Consider the following 24,773-nt stretch of genomic DNA (forward strand, 5'->3'; position numbering starts at 1 on the left):
AGGGAGGAAGAATTCTAAAAAAGAATTTATATGTTAGGTCATACAGTAACTGGAAGCAGTGAATTGCCTCTTTTACCTGGTACAAGGATGGTTTTTCACTTTCTTTTTTGCTCTATTGAACAAATCTCCATTGTTGTCTTTAACTTTGGAGAGGAGGGGTAAGGAGGGTTAGAGATGAGGTCATAGCCTCTCAATAAACATTTCTTTTAATCAATATTCTAGAAATGGGAAGCAGAGAAAGGAAAGCTGATATTCAGACACAGGCCTGTAGGCTTTCCAGGAGGTTGCTGATTCAAACAGGGTTCGCTCTATGTGATATCTCCAGAGTGGTCAGGTAGGGAGGAGGTACCTGTAGATATGACTACTTAAAAAAATACACTAATCTTTTTTGCAGCTAAGGAAAGGTAGTGGAAGAGAAGTTGAGGAGCTGTGTATGGGTGGAGTTGGGAAGAAGATCTGGTGAGTGCAGATGGGTGGGTGCTGCTTTTTGTTTATTGGTTCTTATGGGGTTGTGGTTCAGTGTTTCCAGTTGCGACAGACTCTTTGTTACCCCATTTGAGGTTTTCTTGGTGAAAACCAAGGTTTGCCATTTCCTTCTCTAGTTAATTTTATAGATAAGCAAACTGAGGCAAAAAGGGGTAAGTAACTTGCCCAGGGTCACACAGCTAGTAAGTGTCTGAGACCAGATTTGAACTCAGGAAGATGAGTCTTCCTGACTCCAGGCCTGGTACTCCACTTCACCACCTAGCTGACCTCTTATGGGGTAAGGGGATGAAATCCCAGATCCTTAATAATTTGATATATTCTCTGCCCACCAAGATCTCTTCTGGTTCTATACCTATGATTTTCCAGAATAAAAATGTCCCCAGGGATAAGGTAAGAGCCCCACTTTCCATTTGATTGTAGATTTGGGCCTTTGAGAGAATAATTCTGAAAAGCAAGGAAGCAGATAATAAGCAAAGAGAGGTGAAGAAGGAAGGAAAGAGCATTGGTTTGGGATGGGGGCAGGGTGGAATAAAGCTTCAAGGAGGAGAGGAAGCCTTGCTTCTCTGTAAGAGCTCACTTCCATGTTCAGATCAGAAGTTGTAGCAAAAAGAAAAAGAGAAAACCTACCATATAGGTTCGAATGTAGTAAAGACATGAAGTCAGGAGTACATGAGCTGAAAAGGTAGGGGGAGGAAGGGGAGGGAGATGATGTCCCCTGCCTGACATCTCCCCCCTCTACCACCCACCACCCCGTGACAAGCTAAACACACCCAGGATTCTGTCTCCAAGGCTGGAAGAGAGGCGCCCTCCTTAAATCTCAGATAAACAGTTTATCAGGAGATGAATGAGCGGACCGACTCCGGAGACAGTCTCCCCCTTCCCCAGCAAGGAGCCAGATGGGGGGTTGGGGAGCTGGACAGGGCAGAAAGTTAGACAGGGGACAGAGGATAGGAATGTACCCAGGCAATGAACAAACCAATTCGTCTTTTTTTTTTCTCTTGTCTGAACCTTTCTTTTCTCAAAAGTTCATTTCCTATTAGCTTTTTTCCCCACCCCTCACCTTTGGGGGTTTTCTTTTCCTTTTTCTTTCCCTATTTCCTTCCCCATAATACCTAGAACCCTATTATTAGCAGGGGAGGGGGGCTTTCTTTAAAACTTCACAAGGTCCACAAGCAAGAGAATTTCAGGAATGACACTGGAACCCAGAAGCAAATCCCCTTTCCAAGGCTGTCTTAAACTTACCCTCCTTTCATTCTCCAGCCAGGCTGGATATGGGTTGACAACCCTTGTTCTTTTCTTGCTTTGTTTACCTGAACCAAGATATGCTATCACCAGTGTGCCATGCCTGGATAGGACACCCACCTCACCCCTATTATTGCTCCTTCCAGCTTAGCTCAGGTGCCACTTTCTCAATGAAGCCTTCCCCAATTGGTTCAGCTGGAAAGGATTCCTCCCTTCATAAACTCTTGCATAGCAAACATTCGTTCTGGATTCAGAGCTCCTGAGTTCAAATCTTGCCAATGATGATAATTTACTCGTATGGCCTTAGGCCATACAACTTCCCTGGGCTCCAATTTTCTCATCTGCAGAACGGAGGTGGGGGTGACCTCATTGTCATGTGAGGTCTCCTCCAGCTTGAGATTTGTACTCCTAAGAAACTATGATCCTACATTCATTTATGTCCCTATCACCAACTATACTGTAAGGCCCTCAAGGACAGTCTCTGTACCTTATTTATCTATGTATCACCAAACCTAGCACAGTGTCTTGGCACAAAGTAAGGTGCTTAATCAATGTTATCTGAATGAACACATATGGATGATTGAATGAACTGACCTTTCAAATGAAACCCTGTTGGTGCCATTAAGGCCATAATCCAACAATGACAGTTCTTATACAGGTTTGGGCCAGATTTTGCCAGAAGACATTAAAGAGATGACTTCTTAAGCTGCTGTGCAGCCCTAGGAGTCAATGGTTCTCTGACCTCCTGCCATAAACACAATTCCAGGAGCTCTCAAAGATGAATGGGCTTATTCATAGTAGCACTTTTCTTGGTAGTGAAGAACTGGAAACAAAGTAGATGCCCGTCCACTGAGGAATGACTTAACAAAGTGTGATTTAGGAGTGCAATGGAATATCACTGGGCTATAAGAAATAGTGATATGAGAAATTCAGAGACAAATGGGAGGATTTGAATTCTATTAGAATTCACCTTACGGACAAGACCTGTATTTGCCCTTCTCTTTATCCCAGGGCACCACATAGTAAGTGATTCATTAAATATTTGTTAATTGGTTGACTGAAGAAGTAGATGGATGAATTGATGGATGGATGGATAGACAGATAGATGGATAAATGATCTGACACAAAATGAAGTAAACATAATAAAAAGAAAAATATACACAATTTATGCAACAGAGTAAATGGGAAAATCAACAAAAGGAAGCTGAAGTTTGAGTAATTTTTTAAAAAGTAATCACTGTCATGGAGAACAGGCATAATGAAACATGTTCTCCTCTTCTGAGTAGAGTGGCAGAGGACCACAGAGCAGATTATTGCAAGCTGTCTGGTGTAGCTTTTGCTTAATCATTTTTCTTTGTCATAAGGGAGTGTTCTATCCTCGGAAAGGGAACTATCTAGAAAGTATTCTAAAGTAAGTCAACAAGCCAAGCTGACAAGCATTCATTAGGCACCTACCAAGTGCCCAGCACTGCGCTAAACATTAGAGTTACAGAGAAAGGTTTTAAAAACTATCCCTGTTCTCAAGGAGCTCACAATCTAATGGGGGAGACAACAGACAAACAAGATATAGCTATGATATTGGAAGTAATCTCTGATGGAATGCACCAAGATTAAGGAGGGAAGAAAAGGGTATCAATAAAACTTATTTAAAAGAGAGAGGAAGAGAGAAAAAAGCAAAGAAGGAAAAGAGAGAGAGAGACAGAGGCAGAGACAGAGAGGAAGCAAGGAAGGAAGGAAACAGAATAAACCAACTGTAAATATTATTTTTAAGTTCTTTTGGTAATCAGATTTTCTCATACTTTCATATATCACATACTTCAGATCCCATTAGAATCCTGCACAGATGCCCCAAGAACAATGGGTTCTTGAAGGCTGTGTCAGCTCTCTGTAAAGTGGTGTGATCTACATGAGATCTACATAGGAAGAAATTGTTTCTTTTGAAGTACCAAAGAAATGTACACTACATTGTCATTTTTATATCTATAGTTAGTTGCATATAGATTTTTGTACTTCTTTACCTTTCTGTCATAAGACAAAAAGATGAAAGAGAAGGAGTGAGAGAGGAAGGGAACAAGGCAAAGAAAAAGAATGAGGAGGAGGAAATGAAGGAGAGGGAGGGAAAGAGAGAAGAGGAAGATGAGGAGAAGAAGGAGGAGAACAAGGAGGAGGAGAAAGATGATGAAGAAAGATGAAGAAAGAAGAGAAAGAAAAGGAGTAAGAATAAAGAGGAGGAGGGAGGGAGAGAAAAATTAACAGAAATTTAAAATGCAATTCTAGAGCAATGAGACTCTAGATCTTTGATAGGGAAAGACATACAAAGGGAAAATAAAATAGCACAATGCCTTCTCTGTAAAGCTCCCAAACTTTTCTGTGAAACTGAAGGGCCAGTCCATTTGCACTAACTTGGAACACCATAAGGGGCAGGAACCTTCGTGTCATCTCTATCTTTGTACACGCATAGCACCTGCACCAAAGGGCCTTACACTACCTTCTTACCTCCACCAAAAAGAGTCCCTCTTCTTTAAAGATGCAGCTCAAACACGATCTTCCAACTACAAGAAGCCTTTCATGATTTCTCCTTTCCCTCAGCTACTAGTGTCCTTCTTTCCCAGACTATCATCTATGTGACTGCTTTGTACATATCTGTATTCACTTCATATTTATGCTGTCCATATCTGTCTATGTGTCTATATCAGTATGGAAGCTCCTTCAAGTAGGAATTGCTTCATCCTTTGTATTGTATCCCCAGTACCAAGCACCATATAGAGTATCTAATAGCGAATTAATAAATACTTGTTGATTGACTGATTCTACAGAGCAAATACACAATAAAATTCCAGGTAAAATATATGACTGAAAAAATTCAAGACCATCCTTCCTCCTCTTTTCTCTCTATCCATGACTGATCTCCAGAATGAAAGAAGGCTCCATCTGGACCAGGGTTCAAATCCAAACTCTGCCAATTACTACTTACCACCAAGTTGTTGTAAGGACAAAAATGAGATAATACTTGTAAAGCATTTTGCAAACCTTAAAGTGTTATTTAAATGCTATCTATTTTTATCAGCTAGAATGCCTGAATGAGCCACTGTCCATGACATGTGAGAGATCATGGAGAACTGGAGATAGACCACAGGTTTGGAGTACTGTAAATGTTATGCTGATTTTCAGAAAAGGGAAAAGAAGAAAAGTCCATAAACCATAGGCCAGAGAACTTGACTTTGATTCCTGGGAAAATTTTAAGCTGGATCATTAAAAACATTATTAAGTGACTTAAGAAAAGGGAAGAGATGATTACAGAGAGCCAGAATGGTTTCTTGAAAGGTAAGTCTTGCCAGGGGCAGTTAGGTGGCAAAATGGATAAAGTACTAGGCCTACCTTGGAACCAAGAAGACTCATCTTTATGAGTTCAAATCTGGCTTCAGACACTTACTAGCTGTGTGAACCCAGACAAGTCACTTCACCCTGTTTGCCTCAGTTTCCTCATTTGTAAAATGAGCTGGAGAAGAAAGTGGTAAACTACTCCGGTATCTCTGCCAAGAAACCCCAAATGGGGTAATGGAGAGTCAAACAGAACAACAAAATTTTGCCAGAACTAAAATGGCAAATTACAGGAACGCTATAGATAGAGTTTACCTAGACCAGAGGTGGGGAACCTTTGGCCTCGAGGCTACATATGGTCTTCTAGGTCCTTGGGTTTGACCTTTTGACTGAGTCTAAGTTTTACAGAACAAATCCTTTTATTATCTTGAACCCTTGCTCAAAAATAGTTTAACTCTATACAACCCTCTAATCTCAATTGCCTTGCCCCCTTGTCCGATCACCTTGCCAAACCTCAACCTGATATTATTACCAGCTTCTACTTCTTATGCCCCTATCTTTGGGTAGCAGAATAGAGCTAGAGGAAACCACAAAACCATGCTGATTGGTTACACTAAAAATTTATGTTATCTAATCTCAACTGGGTATTCACTGCAACATGTCAAACTTTCTAATTGATTTTTATTGATCCCTACTAATCGATTTGCTATCCTGCTCTCCACAACAGCTATTCCAAGCCTTTTCTTTTCTCCTCAAGCCTCCTACTGTAATGCCTCTTCCCAACTTCTCATCTAAGGACTTTGACTCACATTTCATAGAAAAAAAATGAGGACGTTTACCAAAATCTTCTCTCCTCCTCATCTTACATCATGCAGAAAAATTCCCCCATCTCTACCACTTCTATCTCTGATCAAGAGATGGCTCTTCTCCTTGCTGAGAGCAACCTCTTGATTCCCTTCCCTTCTATCTTCTCAGGAGATTGCTCCCAGTATCATATTCTCTCTCTCTCTCTCTCTCTCTCTCTCTCTCTCTCTCTCTCTCTCTCTCTCTTCTCCCCCCCCTCCCCCTCTTTCTCTCTCTCATCTTCAACCCCTCCCTATGAACTGATTCCTTCTCTACTGCCTTCAAATACACCCATGTCTTCCCAGCCTTAAAAAAAAGGTTGTGAACCTTTACTAGGATGGTGGCTGTGAAAAATGGGGAGAAGGGGATATATATATGAGAGATTTAATGAGGGTAGAAATGACAACTTATCAGTCCTCGCTAACACCTCACATCTCTCCTCTCCTTCTCTGGTAATGTCAGTGAGAAAACTGTCTTCAATAGAGGTCTCTACTTCCTCTCCTCTCACTCTCTTCTAAATACTCTACAATGTCTTCTAACCTCATCATTCAACTGAAATACCTTTTTCCAAAATCACCCACAATCTCTAAATTGTCAGATCCAATGGCATTTTCCTCAATTATCATCCTTCTTTACTTCTCTGCAACCTTTGACAATGTTAACCATCTCCTCAATACTCTGTCCTCCCTAGGTTTCCATGACACTGCTGTTAGTTTTGTCTTTCTCTTTCTCCTTTCCTGGATCTTCATATATATATCAAGCGCACCTACCGTGGATATTCCCCAAGGTCTGTTCTGTGCCATCTTCTTCTCTCTATAATATCTCAGTTGGTGATCTCATCAGTTCCTACGAATTCAATGATCTTATCTGTACTAATGATTCCTAGATCCATATATCTAGTCCTGATCCCTCTCCTGAGCTCCTGTCCCACATCACCAACTGTTTTCAGACATCTGAACTAGATGTTCTATAAGAAATTTCAAACTCAACATGTTGAAAACAAAACTTGGAGCAGCTAGATGGTACAGTAGATAGAGAGCATTGGCTGTGGAGTCAGGAGGACCTGAATTCAAATTTGGTCTCAGACACTTGACCCTTAATAACTGTCACTTAACCCAATTGCTTAGAGCAAAGTCATCTTTTCCAAAACACCTTCTCCTTTACTGAACTTCCCTATTATTGATGAGATCACCACCACATCTGCCCAGAAACTCAGATTCAAAAACCTTATTGTCATTCTCAACTCTTTACTCTTCCGCACTCTACATATTTAATCAGTTGCAGAAGTTTGTCATTTCTACCTTCATTAAATCTCTCATGCCCCCCTCTCTCCATCCACACAGCTACCATCCTATTTAAAGCCTTCATCATCTCTCATCTGAACTATTGTAAGAATCTCCTAATGGGTTTCACAACCTCAAACCTCTTCCCCCTGCAATCCGTCATCCATATAGCAGATTTTCCTAAATTGTAGGTCTAACCATGTCACCCTGCCTACTTAGTAAACTCAAGTGGCTCCTTATTCCCTCTAGGATAAAAGTTTTGTTTGGCATTTAAAGGTCTTCACAACCTGACCCCTCCGCGCACTATATGATACAGATAAATATGTGTATATATATTTTCATATAGCTCCAACTGCATACATTTGTTCCTCACATATGGCACCCTGTATTCCATGACTAAAATACTGTTCCCTCGCCTCTGACTCTCAGCTTCTCTGGGCTCCTTCTAGACTCAGCTTAAATCCCAACTTCTAGAGGTATTTCCAGTTCTCCTCCCTCCACTCCAGCTGCTAATGCCTTCCCCTCTGAAACTACCTTCCATCTACTCTGTATATCTCTTGTATAGAACAAGATATTATTCATATCTGGTCTGCCCCATTGGAATGTGAGTTCTTTGCAGTCAACCACTGTTTTCCCTTTCTTTGTATACCCAGGGCTTAACACAGTACTTGCCACATTGTAAGCACATGACAAATGCTTGTTGACTAGCCCACTCACTGACGGAATAAATGAGCTTATAAATAAATTTATAAATAAATGAAATGAAGTCAAGAAAGTGCGAGATTCTGAACTGGGGTGGGATCTGCATGAGAAAGAAGAGGACGGCATTGAGAGATACTGTGGGGGTTTTGGTTGAGTCATTTCAGTCGCATCTGACTCTGTTACCCCATTTTGGGGTTTTCTTGGCAAACATACCAAGATTTCCTTCTCCAGCTCATTTTACAGTTGAGGTAAAGAGGCTTAGGTGACTTGATATTTACTAGCTGTGTGACACAGATCAAGTCACTTAATTTCTGTCAGCCTCAGTTTCCCCAACTCTAAAATGGAGATAATAATAGCACCTATCTCCCAGGCGTATTGTGAGAATTAAATGTGATATTCTTTGTACGGCACTCTGCACAGCAGCTGGCACACAGTAGGTGCTATAGAAATTATTTCTTATTGTTGCTAGTTGTTATATGGGGGTGGAAAAGCAAGCAGTAGGAGATAACTTGACTGCTTGCTTGAACAAGGAAGCAAACCTATATAACTGGAGAGTGGTGCCCTTGACATTTCAGTGCATGACAATTTTTTAAGGATCATTAATAACTGTTAAGTAGCAAAGGAGGGAAAATGGATTATCGGGGCAGGGAGTGGGGTAGGGGACTTCATATAAAGGATAGCTAAAGGATATTTATCCTAGAGGAGAGAGGACTCCGAGAGTTTATCACAGCTGAACGCATGTATTTGGAGGATCAGACTGAAGTGGGTGGAAGTTACAAAGAGGCAAAATTAGGCTTAACATTAGTAAAACAAAGAACTTTGTAACAATTAGAGCTGTCTCAAAGTGGAGGAGCTAACCCACGCAGCTGTGAGTGCCTCCTCTGTGAAAGTCTTCGTAATCATTATTACTATTGTCATAATTATTATTGTTGCTGTTAGCAGTATTTTCATATTGCTTTAAAGTTTGCAAAGTACTTAGTTGTCTGCATCTTGAATCCTCCATTAGACTCTAAGCTCCTTGAGAGTAGGTCTGTCTTTTGCCTTTTTTTTTTTTTGTATCCCCATCTCTTAGCATAGTGCCTTGCACATAGCAGGCAATCAATAAATGTCTATTGACTGACATTATTTCATATGTATAGAACTGGGGGTAAGTGCTATTGTCATAGGCATTTTATAGATAAGGAAACTGAGGCTGAGAAAGGTTAATCGACTTGCCCAGGGTTCGAGGTGGAATTTGAACTCAGTTTTTCCAGACTGCAAATTCAGAACTAGCTGGCATATGGCCACTTGTAATTTATGTTACAATGGGGATTCCCTTTATATAGGATTTCGGCTAATTGGCCTCAGAATTCCTTTCCAGCTCTAAAATGTTGCTACTCTATGATTTTATGGAAATGATTTTGTGAACTATGTAGCATTATATAAATGGCAGGCATACATCATATTGCAGAAAATCAGAACTTGCATAAATCAAGACTCCAGAAGGAGAGTAAACTGTTTCATTCAATTGCCTCCTTATACTCATTCCATACTTATGCCTATGTACTTATTGTCTCCCCTCTTGATTAAAATATAAGTTCCTTGTGGGTAGAAACTGTTTCATTCACTGTATTTGTATCTCCAGTGCTTAGTACAGTGCCTGACACATAGTAGTTGCTTAATAAATACTTGTTGATTGATTAGTAACTCACAACCCTTCTCCCAATGCCCAGTCAAATCCAGAATTGGCAATCTTAGGAACGAAGTACTAGGCCAAATATTAGAACAATCCTATCTGTGGAAGAAAGACTCCATAAGCAAATCAAGGACCCGAATAAGATTGCCAAGGGATATTTGAATTACATAAGAAAATCATCTATTTCCAAGAAGCTTATACCTAGAGATTTCCAGAATATTAGGAAGCAGAGAGATCTCCAGGTCTCACACTCTCATTTCACAGAAAAGGAAAGTGAGGCCCCAGATAGGGTAAAGCTGGTCCAATGTAATTCATTTAACAAGGGATGTATTTCTAACTAGAAATTGACTCCAAGGCCAGAGGTCTTTGCAAAACAAACCCCAAACATTTTAGAAGTTTCCATTTGAACACATATTATTGATATACTTCCCATTCACTGAAATGGGCCTCTATTACACATTTCATTAGCCTGGTTTTAGAAATTGTCAGTCCTTCAAAGTATCAAAATCTCATCTACTTTTCAAAATGTATAATTCATCCTGGCCTTCTTCCAATATGCCTGAATTTTTTTGGTCCCAATCTGTGATTTCATCAGTGTGGGGGAATTTCTTCTAGTAATTCAGACCATAGAGCACAGATTTAGAGCTGGAAGAACCTTAGAGACCATTGTAGCCCAACCCCCTTCTTTTACAGAAAGAAACCTTGAAGTCTAAAAAGGTTAAGTGACTTGTCAGTCAACTGACAAGTATTAAGTGCCTGCTGTGTGTCAGAAACCTTATTAAGCATCTATGATCACACAGGTAGTATGAAGCTAAGGCAGGATTGAAATCCAAGTTCTCTGATTCCAGAGGCAGCACTCTTTTCACTGTACCTTATTACCTCCTAATGGATAACTCAGCTGGAATTTATCATCCAACTCCTAGGTGAAGTGATTTTCCCAATACCCTGTCTAATGAGGAGGACTTAAAGCCAGGTTCCTGACTCTAAGCCACTCCTGATTTAGAAAAGTTATAATGTACAGTGGTAGATGTGACAGTGCTGACTGCAGAGATTGAGATATGATAAGATATAGTATGACTTGACATGATATGTAACTATACACACACATATATACACATAATATAGTCCTCTTTAGAGAGATAGTAAGAGATATATGTTTTGACATGATATATGACTATATACATTATAAACACACACATATACACACACACTGTCTTCTTTAGATAGTAAGAGGGAAAAAGGGAAGATAAGCCTTTGGAGATTATCTGTGGAGGGAAAATCTCTTGTAAAGAAAAGTCAAATTTGTTTTCACTAAGGTGAATTTTCACTTTGGGAAGTTCCCAATACCCTTTCTGTGTGATTGTATACTAATGAGAAGTTTACTCTCCCTCTGGGGTCTTGATATACCTACCTTCTGCTTCCCTAAAACATGTGTCCTGACCATGAAAATTACACCCTAGAACAAAAGTTTTAGACCCTGGGCCTTCCATCCTTTCTGGAAGGGAGAGTGCTCCCAGCTCCCTCCAAACCCATCTACCAATTATGACATTTTGTGAATTTGCTTGAATCCAAACACTCTTCCCTAAGACAGATGCAACAGAAGCAGAAGGTTAGTTCTTTCACATGTTGGATGAAAGACTGAGACATAACTGGGAGGGCCTCAAGGCACCAACGTGGGCGAAGGGAGAGGTGCTACCTTTAAAGATCACCAATTCGACTATTCTGGCTTCTATGCCACCATCCCCAGCTATTTTTTCCTCAGAGGAGAAACTGCTGATTTAGCCATAGGGGGAAGGGGCAAGATCACTGGAACAATTAACCAACAAGCATTTATTAAGCCCCTACTGTAGAAACTCCACGCACTGTACTTAGGGCCAAGTTTATGAAGAGAGAAACGAACCCTTTGCTGCCTTCAAGGAGCTTATATTCTGTAGTCCATTAATATGAGCTAAGGAAAAGTCAATTTGCTGAAGAGTTTTTCACACCAACACTGCACTCACTCGAGGGTCAGTTGCCTTCCCTGTAAATGAAAGAGGAGGTTAGCATTCAGAAGGTTAAGAATAAGGCTAGCAGCCCAGGCACCCTCACCTCCTATAAGCAATCGCCCTGAAACACAAAAGTGAATAGAAGAGCACCCATAAATACAAGAGGACAGGCAACTCATCAAAGTAAACCCCAAAACACAAAGTCCCCTTGGGCTCTTCCTCTGGTCTCGGCCAACTGCAAGGTCATGCAAAAGCCAGCAGAGGGCGCCCCGCCCCAAGGGAGGGGAGCAGCAGAGCGAGAACCAAACGTTCCGGAGAGGAAAGGCTAGGCAGAGTCAGACGCACCTCCGTGGCTCCGCCACTTAGGGCGCAGAGTCTACAGGGCCAAGGAAAAGTAGGAGGGTGCAGAGCCGACCGCCACCCCCCCTCAATTGGCCCAGGGACCAGGCAGGAATACTTCCTAGGAATTACATCACTCCCGTGCGGGGCAAGACAAACGCTGGGCGCAGTGGACCTCCGGCGCTGTACGGGTGCACAGATGTGTATCTGTCTAGTGGGAGAGGGGAAAAAAAGGCAAGACGGGTGACGGAGGCCAGTGCAAGTACTCACTCCATCCATGCACACTTTTTTTTGCTCAGACTCCACGCGAGAGACAAACCTCAGAGACCGCTCCGCTGCGCCTCTCCCTTTGCAAAGCGCACAGCGAGAAAGGAATCATCCTTATTCCTCTAGCAGTTCCCCACCCTCGCCTCCCCCCCTTGCCAACTCTGTTTCCCTTCGGCCGGTCCCCGCCGCTGCAATGAGCCCCCCCTTGGACTGGACCTGGCGGGACGCCTAGAGCCCCGGTTGCATTGCCCTAGGAGAAAGGAGGGGGGCGGTGCATTTTGCAGGAGGAGGAGGAGGAGAAGGGGGGTGGGGGAGAAAGAAAATTACGCGGAGACCTGCCAAGCGCCACCACCGCCGCCGCCGCCACCGCCGCCGCCGCCACCACCACCGCCGCCGCCGCCTCTGTACTGAGGCGGGCAGCCGGACTGTCGACTGACTTCCCCCGGCATCTCCGTCCAGCGGGTCGCAAAACTCGGCGCAGCCTAAGCTGCCGCTGCCCGGAGTCTGCATCCAAGCTCATTCGGCTCCTCGGGGGTGGAGAAGTGGGGGGGTGGGGTTGTTTGGGGGGAAGAAAGGGGAGGGGGAAACGAGAGAGAGAGGGAGAGAGAGAGAGAGTCAGTGGTTTCCATGGTGATGGAGCTGAAAGTGCAGGAAATTTAAAGGCTTGGACCCTTCGAGACAGACAAACCGGTGCCAACGTGCGAGGAGCCGCCGCCGCCGCCGCCGCCGCCGCCGCCGCCGCTGCTGCTGCTCTAGCTCCTGCTCTCGCTCTCGCTCCTGCTGCTGCTCCAGCTCCTGCTCCGGCTCCTGCTCCTGGTCCAGCTGCTGCCTTTGCCACCGCCGTTATCGCTGCTGCTGCTGCCGCCGCCGCAGCTGCCGCCGCTGCTGCTCCTGTCCTTGCTGCCGCTGCCGCTACTCCCGCCACCGCCGCCGCTGCTGCTGCTCCTGGAGACTGCCCTACAGAGCCCCGAACACCAGGCTGGGGGGAGCGCCCCCGGGACCCCTACACAGGAGTACACTCACCCTGAAGCGCCCCTGCCGAGAAGCAAGGCAGCACTGTGAGCAGGAAACGAAGGAGGAGAGGGAAAAGCCACGCCACCGCTACCGAGCGAGACAGGCGAGTCCCCGCGCCCCGCGCCTTCTGCAGTCCGGAGAAAGAAGAGACGAGCCAGGGACACCCCAGCCACGACCGCTGTCCTTGGAGTCACTTTGGATGCGCCCCTTCCCCAGCTAAAAAAGAGAGGACGAGTTAGAAGAAAGTTCACCCACCCCTATCACCACCCTCGGTGGGAGAAAGGAGGGCAGAGGGACCAGGATTTTCTCCCATGCTGTCGGTCCTCCGCTCCCCTTGGTTTTGGTGAGCTGCTCCCGAGAGGGAAGACCGCCTGAGGGGGCTTGGCGTGATTTTCGTCCGGGGGGTGGGGAGGGTGGGGCGGGGGACCCAGGGAGATCGCTGCAGCCCCAGCCCCGCGCCGGAGGCATGGAGCGGTGCCCCAGCCTGGGGGTCACCCTGTACGCCGTGGTGGTGGTACTGGGGCTCCGGGCGGGGCCGGCGGGCTGCCAACACTACCTCCACATCCGCCCGGCCCCCAGCGACAACCTGCCCCTGGTGGACCTTATCGAGCATCCGGACCCTATCTTTGACCCCAAGGAGAAGGATCTAAACGAGACGCTGCTCCGCTCCCTGCTGGGGGGTCACTACGACCCGGGTTTCATGGCCACCGCGCCTCCAGAGGACCGGCCAGGCGGGGGTGGGGGGGCCGCCGGGGGCGGCGAGGACCTGGCGGAGTTGGACCAGCTGCTGCGGCAGCGGCCGTCGGGGGCCATGCCGAGCGAGATCAAAGGGCTGGAGTTCTCGGAGGGCTTGCCCCCGGGCAAGAAACACCGGCTCAGCAAGAAGCTACGCAGGAAGTTGCAGATGTGGCTCTGGTCGCAGACCTTCTGCCCAGTACTCTACGCGTGGAACGACCTGGGCAGCCGCTTCTGGCCCCGCTACGTGAAAGTGGGCAGCTGCTTCAGCAAGCGCTCTTGCTCCGTGCCGGAGGGCATGGTCTGCAAGCCGGCCAAGTCGGTGCACCTCACTGTGCTGCGGTGGCGGTGCCAGCGGCGAGGGGGGCAGCGTTGCGGCTGGATCCCCATCCAGTACCCCATCATTTCGGAATGCAAGTGCTCTTGCTAGAACTCGGGGTCCCTCTTGCCCAGACCCCAACTCTCGATCCACCCCCTCGCCGCCCTCCTCACCCCTATTCTGCCACCCTCCCAGATCGGATTCAATGAACTTTTTTTTTTGGCTACAGAGACATAGCTTTCTGGTTCATGTAATGCACTGTTAACTGTGTAGGAATGTATGTGTGTGTATATACGGTCTCAGTTTTAATTTACTTATTAAAAGGTCAGTATTATACGTTCAAAGTTACCGGCTTCTACTGTATTTTTAAAAAAAGACAAAAGGAAAAAAAAAAGCAGAGAGAGAGAGACTGTTATTCTGGTTGTTGCTAATGTTACCCTGCTATTTATATCCAGAGCACTTCGCCTGGCGAAGCAGAAAAAGTTATTTTTTTTTTAAGTACAAAGATGAGAGGGGGAAAAAAATTTTTTTTGTAGAAGGACTTTTAAAAAGAAGAAGCTATTTTCCATTCTTCGGAAAGTGTTTTTGTTTGTTTGTTTTTTGTTTTTGTTTTCCTTGGATCTCGCAGAAGCTATAGAGTTCAATGTTATTTTACAGCTATTGTAAATAGAGAGAACAAATGGAATGACTAATCATTGTAAATTAAGAGCACCTGCTATTTATTCTTTATAATATCATCCCGTGTAGTAAAAGAGAGAGAGAAGTGCAGAGCAGAATTAAAGTCAACCACTAAAACCGACTCTGCGCCTGGGCACTGCCAGTCTATTTGTTGACCCTCTTTCCTGGCTGGGGGGGGGGGGGGTGGCCGGTGGGCAGGCGGACCTTGGGGGAGGAGGGTAGTGGGGTAGGGTGGGGGTCCTCACGTGGGTTTTCCTTGAATGGAGAGAAGGAGCCTCTCCAGCTCCCAGGACTCTCCTCCATTGGGGGTGAAGAAGAGGTTATCACCTCCTAATGAGTTTCTCAGCGGCCGCTGGCGGGGTTAGGGGGGACAGGCAATGCGGTGAAGTGAGGAGGGGGTGCACGGTGATGTCAAATCACCTCTTTTTGGAATCACATGGCTCCTTCCGAACTCCAACTTTTTTTTTTCCTCTCCCTGTTACTAAAACTCCATCTCGTCTTGACCTCGACACCCAGCCGGCCTCCCGGAGCTGACCCTAAGCTGGGCTGTGGGACGGGGGGCGGGGAGTGGGGGGAGACAGCCGCTTTGTCCTGCCTGACAGGCTGTTCACAATGGGGACACGTGTCTTTCACACCTACCCTGGGGGCGGAGTGCAGCTGAAACTTGACCCCCTCTGAATGGGAGGGGGAAGAGGGGAGGAGGGAGATTTGAGCGCCCACCCAGATCCCAACACCCCTCCCGCCTCTCCTCTACCCCACCCCAAGATCTAGTCCCCATTAACCCTTTGAGCGCCTAGAAAGCAACGCCTAGGAACGCTGCCAAGGTGCGAGTAGGAGTAATATGCTTTAAACTAGGAGAGAGGATCACACACACACACACACACACACACACACACGAGTCCCCCAGACACACAGCCCCCCTTTCTGTACTGCCAGAGTCCAAGACGTGTGTATATATGCCTTTTAGCCGCAGGCTAAAGATATTTGAGAGTATGTCCTAAAGATCCAGGTAACCTCCCCTCCAGTCTTGTCACATATCTGGAGAGATCCCGCGGGGTTTGGACTAGGGCGGGGGAGGCTGGTTCCCTGGAACAAGGCACTTCGCAGCTCAGGTCTCAGTGGCGTGGGTGAGAGGGCGGGGTGGAGACTAGGGAAAGCTGCCACTAAAGCCGCCTTTTAGCAATTTCACACCAATACATGCCTTGGGGTGGGGGTGGGGGCGCCAGAGCCGAGGAAAAGAATTGGTTTCCAACACGATTTGCACCGAGGACTTAGGAGGAGGATGATTAGCCTTAGGGGAGTGTTCTTTTCAGAATCTCATGCTTCTGATTAATGGATCAATAGAACTGGGAGAAAAAAACTTACCCTTGTCCCCTCCTTTCCTCCCTCTCTCCCATCGGCACCCACCACTGTCCCCCGCCCCCTCAAACCCCCGAAAAGAAAGACACCCCTCCTCCCCACCCCCCACCGCCGCTCTGGTGTTGCGCTCCTCCCCTAGCCAGCTCGGCCGGCAGCAACCTAGCATAGCAGGGCATCTGGGTCTCTCCGTTTCTCAGGCGGGCGATACTGAGCACACCCAGCGCTAACCCTCCACGTGGGCCAGCTACCTGACACTGCGGCTCAACACTCCCTTTATTTTTCTTGGACTCCAAAGCTCCTCTCCTTTCCCTGGCTCCCCTCCCTTCGGATAGCCACCCCACCCCCCCTGCCACCTCCCGCCCCCACCCCCCACCCCCCACCTCCACCCCCACCCCCTCCTTGTAACGCCTCCTCCCTCGGCTCCCGCTGGGACTCTCCCAAGTCACCGAGAATTCACGCTAATTATCTGCAACCTCCGTTGGGTTCCCCTGTGCCGGGTTACCCCCCCCCAGCCCTCCCCCCCCACCCGCCATTCCCCCATCCCTATCCCGTCCCTCCAGCCCAGCCCGAGGATTTCTTCCCACCCTCCACCCCAGGCCCAGCCTCTTTGGCTCCTCGTTTCAATAGCCAGCCCCCTCCCCTTCTCCGTCTGTCTCTGTCTCTGTGTGTGTGTGTGTGTGTGTGTGTGTGTGTGTGTGTGTGTGTGTGTGTGTGTGTGTGTGTGTGTGTATGTGTGTGTGTGTGCGTGTGTGTGTCTCTGCCTGTCTCTCTCTGTGTGTCTCTGTCTATCTCGTCGTTTAGGGTATTCATTAACTGAGTGCCAAGGAATAACGGCATTATTCCCCCCCAGAGAAGGCACCCTGCCCCCGCGACTATCTGAGGCTTCATTGTAAAAGGATTAAAAGTTAAAGACCTCCATCTTATGATTCTTCCATTTAATCTTCGTGGCGCCTGGGAGACATGCTCGATGGATGATGGCTTTTAAAATATTCCTAATGTCGGCTACCTTTTAAGACTCCAAGCAGAGCAAACAAACGTAATTTATTTCCAGAAGAAAGGGGATATTGAGATGTTTAAGTTTATGAACTGCCGTCCCCATGTATATTTGTTAGATTCTGACAAATACCCAAATAACATTAAAATCAGCCATTCATCACTTATGAATTTATGCAAAACTTTCTGCGCCCCGGGCCAATATTTTTTTAGACAGAGTTTCACTTGCAAAAGGGGCTGACGGGGCGGCGGACGGGGGCAGGGTGGGAGTCTCAAAAAAAAAAAAAAAAGCCGAAAGCAAGAATTTTCATGCCTGGTAAACACGCGAATTATGCGAAGAGAGTTATTCCCAGCTGGGCCCGCAGCCAAGGTTTCAAGAGCCGTAGCGAGTGCCCCCCACCCCCACGTTGGAAATGTCATTGGATTACAATGTGAGGTCTTCCCCCTCGGCAAGAGCCCCCTCCCCTAAGCCGGTCTCCCTTCCCCTCCCCACCCCTTTTCATTTGGAAAACCCTCTCGCAGCCGGAGAGCTTCTACTTTTTCACCTCCTCTCCCTAAGTGATCCAGGGAGGCAGGAGCAGGGCGCAGTAGTGAAAAGTCAAACAAACAAGAGAACTCTGGGCTAGGGAGCAGCCAGTGGCTCTCCAAAGCTACTCCTTGGCGTTCACCCCAGAAGACACTTGCCAGGATAACGGCCGGACGGGGAAGGTGGTTACAGGGAAACCTGGACGGCTGCTCTTGGGGGCTGGGGCTTCATGCTTAATCTTTCTCTGAGTCACATTTTTTAATGACTAATAGCAATTGGACTGGTAACAATAGTTAACTTCAGAAAAAAGGAAGGCTCTCTGGTCAGACAAACAGAAAGGACTGTCCTCTGGGGTCAGCTAGTGCCCATCTCCTGCCAGGAGGAGTATTGATCTCTGTAGAGTCTGCTGCCGTGACAGCCTGTCTCTCTGGATTTATGCAGCTGCTCAGAGAAACACTGCAGTGCAGAGAGAATGGAGATTTATAACTGCTAGAGCTCCAGAAACAGGGCAAACATGAGTTACCAAAAATAATAATAATATTAATTCATGAAAAGCTCCAAAAGCCCCCACATACACATATCCACACACCACTTACACTTGCAATGATTAAATGGATCCATCCATCAAATATGAAACCTGTGCTCAGCATACATACACAAACACACACACCAACATATACTGCATCCCACCCTGCCCCCTCACTAGAGACAAAATGAGAAAGGCCAAATGTCCCAGAAAGGCCAAATGTCCAAAAAAACCAGGTTCCACACCCTTTAAGAATATTCTGAGAATGGGATCTATTCACTGTTATTTTTCAGGCTTTATATATTCAGACCTCAGCTTCTTTGACTCCTGGGAAACAGGGTTGAAACTTGGTGGCAGCTGCAATAAGAAATTCACTGGGTGATGTTAACTCTGAAGGAGTTCCTGCTGGATGAGGACAGCAGCATGGGGGTCTCAAGTGAATGTATGTGAAAGGACAATAGAAATACTGCTGGACAGGCAGACTGGAAGAGATCAAATCCTGGCTGTTCTGGACTAAGACCCAACTCTGAGCCTGTTTCCTCATTGGTAAAATAGGCGTGTGTATTATTATAATACTGGCAATACAGCAATAGCAAATGGGCTGCAAAAGAAATGCTCAGTGCTGGAGGGCCTGGGAGAAGACAGGCAAACTAATAAACACTATTGACAGAGCTGCCCATTGTGCCTCCTTAAACAATACAGAAAAAAAAAAGAATTATGGCACTGTATCTAAGAGGAAAAATAAAATAATCTCTTTTTTTTTCTCTTCTTTTATTTTCCCAGAGAAATCTCCTGGAAGTTGTTATCAAAATTGATCAGAAACTACCTCAACTAAGCATCAACTATCATCGAAAGATTACTACCTTCAATGGAAAAGCTTGAGTTTGAATCCTGGATCTGTTGTCTGTTACAGGCGTGACATAAAGCTTTTCATTTTCTATGCCTTAGTTTCCTTATCTGAAAATGAAGGAGAGACTGGATAAATGATCTCTAAATTTCCTAGCACTTCCAGCTTTATGATACTATGGGACATTTACTGATTATTTATAAACTATGATTTACTGAAGGTATTACAACCTGCTTTCTTCAAGGAAGTATCCCACCCATCCCCCACACCTCCCTTTGAAATCACAGTACCTCAGAGTACTGAAGCATAACCCCACCCCCTCCTTCCGGATAATCTCTTCTCCCTTGACCTAAAACAGCTCTCCTTTCTTCCTATCTGCCTCAGTTCCTTCTCATTTCCTTAGCAGAATTCTCATCCTTCAGGCCCCTTATCATCTTTCAGGTGCCCTTCTGGCATATATGGATATACCCACCCACCCAAGACTCTATCCTAAATCCTTTATACTTTTCTACAGCTCTTCCTGGGAAATTTCATCAGCCTACAATTATCACACATGTGAGGTTGAATCTCAGATCTATGGCTATAACCTTAATACCTGCCCAGAATGCATTTCCAATTATATTTTGGATATGTTCATCTGGATGTCAAATCCACCAAGACCTTAAAATCAAGATGTCCAAAATTGAGCTTATCATCTTCTCTCCTAAATCCACTTTTCCTAACTTCCCTCTTTCTTTGATGGTGCCTCCTGGTAGTTCTGATTTAAAACCTCTGAGTTATCTTTGACTTTTCCCTTGCCACACACCACCCCCATCCCATCAGTTGCCAAAGGCCCACATATAACTGTCTCCACAGCATCGCTCACATCTGTTCCCTTCTCTGTACTCGTGGCTTCCACGATCTGATCACTTCTGGTCTGGACTACTGCAATAGTCTCCTAATTGAGCTCAATGCCTCCAGCCTCTCTTCTTCTCAATCTTCTTGTGAAGCAGTCCCTAAATAATTTTCATAAAACCTAGGTCTCGCCATACCTTAATCCTTGTCAAAAACTTTCATTTGCTCCCTATAATCTGTAGGATAAAATATATACTTCTCAGCCTGGCATTTGAGATCCTTCACAGTTTGACTTCAACCTCTTTCTGGCCTAAGTACACATAAAATTATTATACATATAAAATACACATAAAATTACACAAGAATGATAGCTTTTTAAGCTACTGTCCTAGGATGTCAAGACTTATCTTAAAGGATCTATGAATAGTCAATTCTTGTAATATCAGCTTGGGAAAGTGAAAAAGAACCCTTACTTGGTAATCGAATGACTTCAGTTTGAATTTGGGCTCTGCTTATTTACTGAGTGCTACCAGTTACTTAAAGTCAAGTCAACACATGTTTATTTTTCAGACTTCTACTATGGTCAAGCCACTGCATTGGGCACTAGATACACAAAGATAAAAATTAAGCAATCCCTGATCTCAAATAAATTACATTTTACAGGGATGAGAAAAAAACGCAGTCAAGTAAATGAAAAGTAACACAAAGCCATTTCAAAAAGGAGAGAGTGCTAATACTGTTTTCCCCATTCAGATTAATTTATACTCTGTATATATCTTCTATGAGCCTAGTTACATATGTGTTGTCTCCTACATTCAAATGTATGATCCTTGAGAACAAGAACTTCATTTTGTGGCTGTTTTTTGCCTTTCTTAGAATGCCTCAGTTTTTAGCACAGTCTTTGGCAACTTAAAAAGTGCTTGTTTCCTGCCTGGCTAACAGTGGAAGAAGAAGGAATCAGGAAAGGCCTCATGAAGGAGGTGGCTGTTGGCATGTATTTTGAAATAGGCTGGCTATTCTAAGAGATGGAGGAGGAAAGAGTTCGTCCTAGAGAAGACAGATCACTTGTGAAAAAATCTAGAGGCAGAATATGAAATGTTGTGTTCTTTGACCAGCTACCAACAGGATATATAAACTGAATTGAAAATGTATGAATGGGAATAATATGAAATAAGACTGGAAAGGTAGGTGGGAACTAAACTGTGGGAGACTTTAAGTGGCAGGCTGAGAATTTTGTAACATAGCCTAGGGGCAAAAGGGAACCACTGAAGATTTATCAGTAGCAAGGTGACAGTCAGATCTGTTTTAGAAATATGACTCTGACATCTATGTGGTGGATGTTTTGGAAAGAAGAGAATTTGGAGCCAGGGAAACCAATAAGAGGTGACTACACTAGTTGAGGCAAAAAGTGATGAGGGACAGAACTAGAAGTTGTTCGAGTGGAAAGAAGAATATTAAGAGATGTTGTTTTGGGACCTCAGTTTTTTCTTTGTATATAGAAGGATTTGGACATGATCTATAAGGTCATTTCCTCATCAAAATCCTATGATCTATAGACCTCTTGAATACCCACACTCAAGTGAATCTATGATCTCAAAAATTAAGGAGTTCTTTCTAGCCATGAAAATCACAACCCATCCATGTCTGTGCTTCCTTTGAGACCTGTCATCCTGTTCTCTCAGAAGTGCATTACAGGAAGTTTACCCAATGTGCTAGAAGTCTTCCTCATTTTCTCTTGATATCATAAGAGTATCATTGGCATACTCTGTCCATTGTCATCCTTCACTCTTGACCATCATCTCTTCCAGCCATACAAGGAATTCCTTGGTGACATCCTTTATTCATTTTCTTCTTCAGAATTCTTGCATGGTTACATGTTGCAACTTGGCCACACCCACCATGAGTCTCTCTATTGACCTCTGTGTGCTACATATTGTTAGTTCTTCCCATGCTGGGGTGTCATATAGCAACAGATCTTCTTGCCATATATCTTATTCCCATATAGCAACCCTTGGAGTGGCTGGAGTAAGCAATGTCTTGCCACCACACTAGTAAAAATTTCATATTTTTATGGGTCTTTGCTTTCATAGGAAACTTAAGTTCAGTAACTGCTTTGTAATTTTTCAAAAGCAATTAGCTCCAGAAGCCTTCCCTGTAAGATCAGGTGTGAAACAAGGATGCCTATTGTAATCAACATTATTCAATATTTCATTAGAAATGCTAGTAACATCAGTAAGAGAAAGAAATTGAAGGAATCAGAATGAGCAATGAGGTAATAAAACTTTCTTTTCTTGCACAGATGTGATGATATACTTGAGAAATCCTAGAGATTCAACTGAAAAGCTAGTAGAGACAATAAACAACTTTAGTACAGTAGCAGGGTATAAAAGAAACCCACGTAAGTCATCAGCATTTCTATATATCACCAATAAAATCCTGTAAGAAGAGATAGTAAGAGATAGCCCATAACTGTAGACAACAAAAAAAAAGCCCACCTATTAATATATCTAACAGGAACGATAGGAACATAATTATAAAACATTTTTATACAAATAAAGTCAAATTTAAATCACTGGAGAAATATTAATTGTTCATGGGCAGGCAGAGCCAATAGAATAAAAATGAAAAGTTTACCTAAACTAATCAATTTATTCAATGCCATCCCAATTAAAATTTTTAAAAATTTACTGAGCTAGAAAAAATAACAAAACTAATTTGGAAAAGCAAAATGTCAAGAATATTAAAAAAAATTAATGAAAAATGTAAAGGAAAGAGGTTTAACAGCACCAGGTCTTAAACTAAACTATAAGGAGTAATTGTCAAAATTATCTAGTACTGGTTAAGAAATAGAAAGGAACAGAGCAAACATACGATACACAGTAACAAATGATTGTAGTAATCTTGTGTTTGACAAATATAAAGATTTAAGCTGCTGGAATAAGAATTCATTATTTGGTAAAAATTGTCGGGAAAGCTGGGAAGCAGTCCAGCAGAAATTGGGAATAGACCAATATCTTGCACCATTTACCAAGACAAGTTCAAAATGGATATATGACCTATATATAAAAGGAGATATCCCAAGAAAATTAGAAGAACATGGAACCTATTACCCATCAAACTTATGGAAAGGAGAACAATTTTTCAATAAAGAGCATTGTGAGGTGTAAAATGGATTATTTCAATTACATTAAATTAAAAAGTTTTTTGTACAAAGAATGTAGCCAAAATTAGAAGGAAAATAGTAAACTGGGAGACAATTTTAATAGACAGTATCTCAGATAAAGGTCTCATATCTCAAATATATATGGAACTTTGTCAAATGTATAAAAATATGGGTCATTCCCCAATTGATAAATGATCAAAAGATATGAACAGGCAGTTTTCCAATGAAGAAATCAAAACTATCTATAGTCATAGGAAAAAATGCTCTAAATCACTATTGATTGGAGAAATGCAAATTTAAACAAGATATCATCTTACACCTATCAGATTGGTTAAAATGATAGGAGGAGAAAATGACAGATGTTGGAGGGGATGTGGAGGGAAACGGGATACTAATTCACTGCTGGTGGAACTGTGAACTGATCCAGTCATTTTGGAGAGCAATCTGAAATTATGCCCAAAGAGTTAAAACTGCATATTCCCATATTCCTAATACCACTATTAGGTCTGTTTCCCAAAGTGATTAGGCAAAAGGGAAAATAACTAGTATGGTCCTAAAACATTTATAGGGGTGGCAAAGAACTAGAAATTGAGGGGATGACCATGAATTGGGGAATGACTAAACAAGCTGTAGTATATGATTGTGATAGAATACTACTGCACTATAAGAAATGATGAGCTGGTTGATTTTTAGAAAAGCATGGAAAAACTTGTGTGAAGTAACGAAAAATGAAATGAAAAAACCGAGAGAACATTGTACACAGTAACAGCAATATTATTCTAAGAACAATTTTGAACAACTAAGTCATTTTGAGTATTATAAATACTCAAATCAACTACAAAGGACCAATGAAGGAAGATACCATCCACCTCCAGAGAAAGAACTGAGAAGTAGAAGTATGTATAGTATGGTTTTACATATATACACATATCTGTGTCTAATGGTAATTATCTCCAGAGTGGGGTGGGGATAAAGGAAGAAAAGAATATAAAAAGTGCACCACAGAGAACAAAGGAAGGGAGCACAAAAAAGCAGGATAGCTTTGAAAACAATGTGTAGTACTTATTACATAGTTTTTCCCAAAAAAAGTAAACAGTGTGAAATGGAAATTTGTGGTTTTACGTTGAATCCTCTTTTTACATTGTGCTGTATACATGGAAATGTTCTCTCTCTCTCTCTCTCTTTTTTTTGTCTTTTTGTCTTTAAGTTCAAAATGAATAAAAATTTACAGGTGGAAGTACAAGTGGAAAGCCGACAGAAAACACAGAAGGGTCCTTCAGGATCCAGTCCCAACCACTTCTTTTAGGGAAGGGGCCCACAAAAGTAGTGTGATCTACCTAAGGTCACAGAATAGTAAGTGGCACAGCCCAGATTAGGATCATAAAATCATAGATTTAGAACTAGAAAGAACCTTCAAAGTCATCTAGTCCTTAATGTTATTGTTCAGTTGTGTCTGACTCTTCAATACCCCATTTGGAGTTTTCCTGGCAAAGATACTGGAGTAGTTTATAATTTCTTTCTCCAGCTCATTTTACAAATGAGGAAACTCAGGCAAACAGGGATAAGTGATTTGCCCAGAGTTAAAATGTGTGAAGTCAGATTTGAACTCAGGAAGATGTTTCCTGACTCCAAGCCT

The 24,773-nt window shown here is 43.8% G+C and overlaps 1 protein-coding gene and 2 long non-coding RNA genes across 3 annotated transcripts in view; 2 read left to right on the forward strand and 1 right to left on the reverse strand.

The window, feature by feature from the left end:
* The window catches only part of LOC140528699 (uncharacterized), a 48,355-nt gene extending 36,091 nt beyond the window's left edge, over window positions 1–12,264 (reverse strand). The window contains exon 1 of the long non-coding RNA XR_011975272.1: window positions 11,453–12,264. This is a non-coding gene — a long non-coding RNA (uncharacterized lncRNA). The remainder of the gene's footprint in view (window positions 1–11,452) is intronic.
* Window positions 263–19,233, forward strand: LOC140528700 (uncharacterized). Its single transcript, XR_011975273.1, has 2 exons — window positions 263–334; window positions 19,077–19,233. It is a non-coding gene; the product is annotated as an uncharacterized lncRNA (long non-coding RNA).
* Window positions 13,570–15,010, forward strand: NOG (noggin). The gene has a single exon (XM_072646769.1). It carries the CDS (start codon window positions 13,624–13,626, stop codon window positions 14,320–14,322), a length of 699 nt encoding a protein of 232 aa, XP_072502870.1. The 5' UTR covers window positions 13,570–13,623; the 3' UTR covers window positions 14,323–15,010.
* Window positions 19,234–24,773: the final 5,540 nt, after the last annotated feature.

The sequence above is a fragment of the Notamacropus eugenii genome, chromosome 2 (assembly GCF_028372415.1).
Source record: "Notamacropus eugenii isolate mMacEug1 chromosome 2, mMacEug1.pri_v2, whole genome shotgun sequence".
Classification (NCBI taxonomy): domain Eukaryota; kingdom Metazoa; phylum Chordata; class Mammalia; order Diprotodontia; family Macropodidae; genus Notamacropus; species Notamacropus eugenii.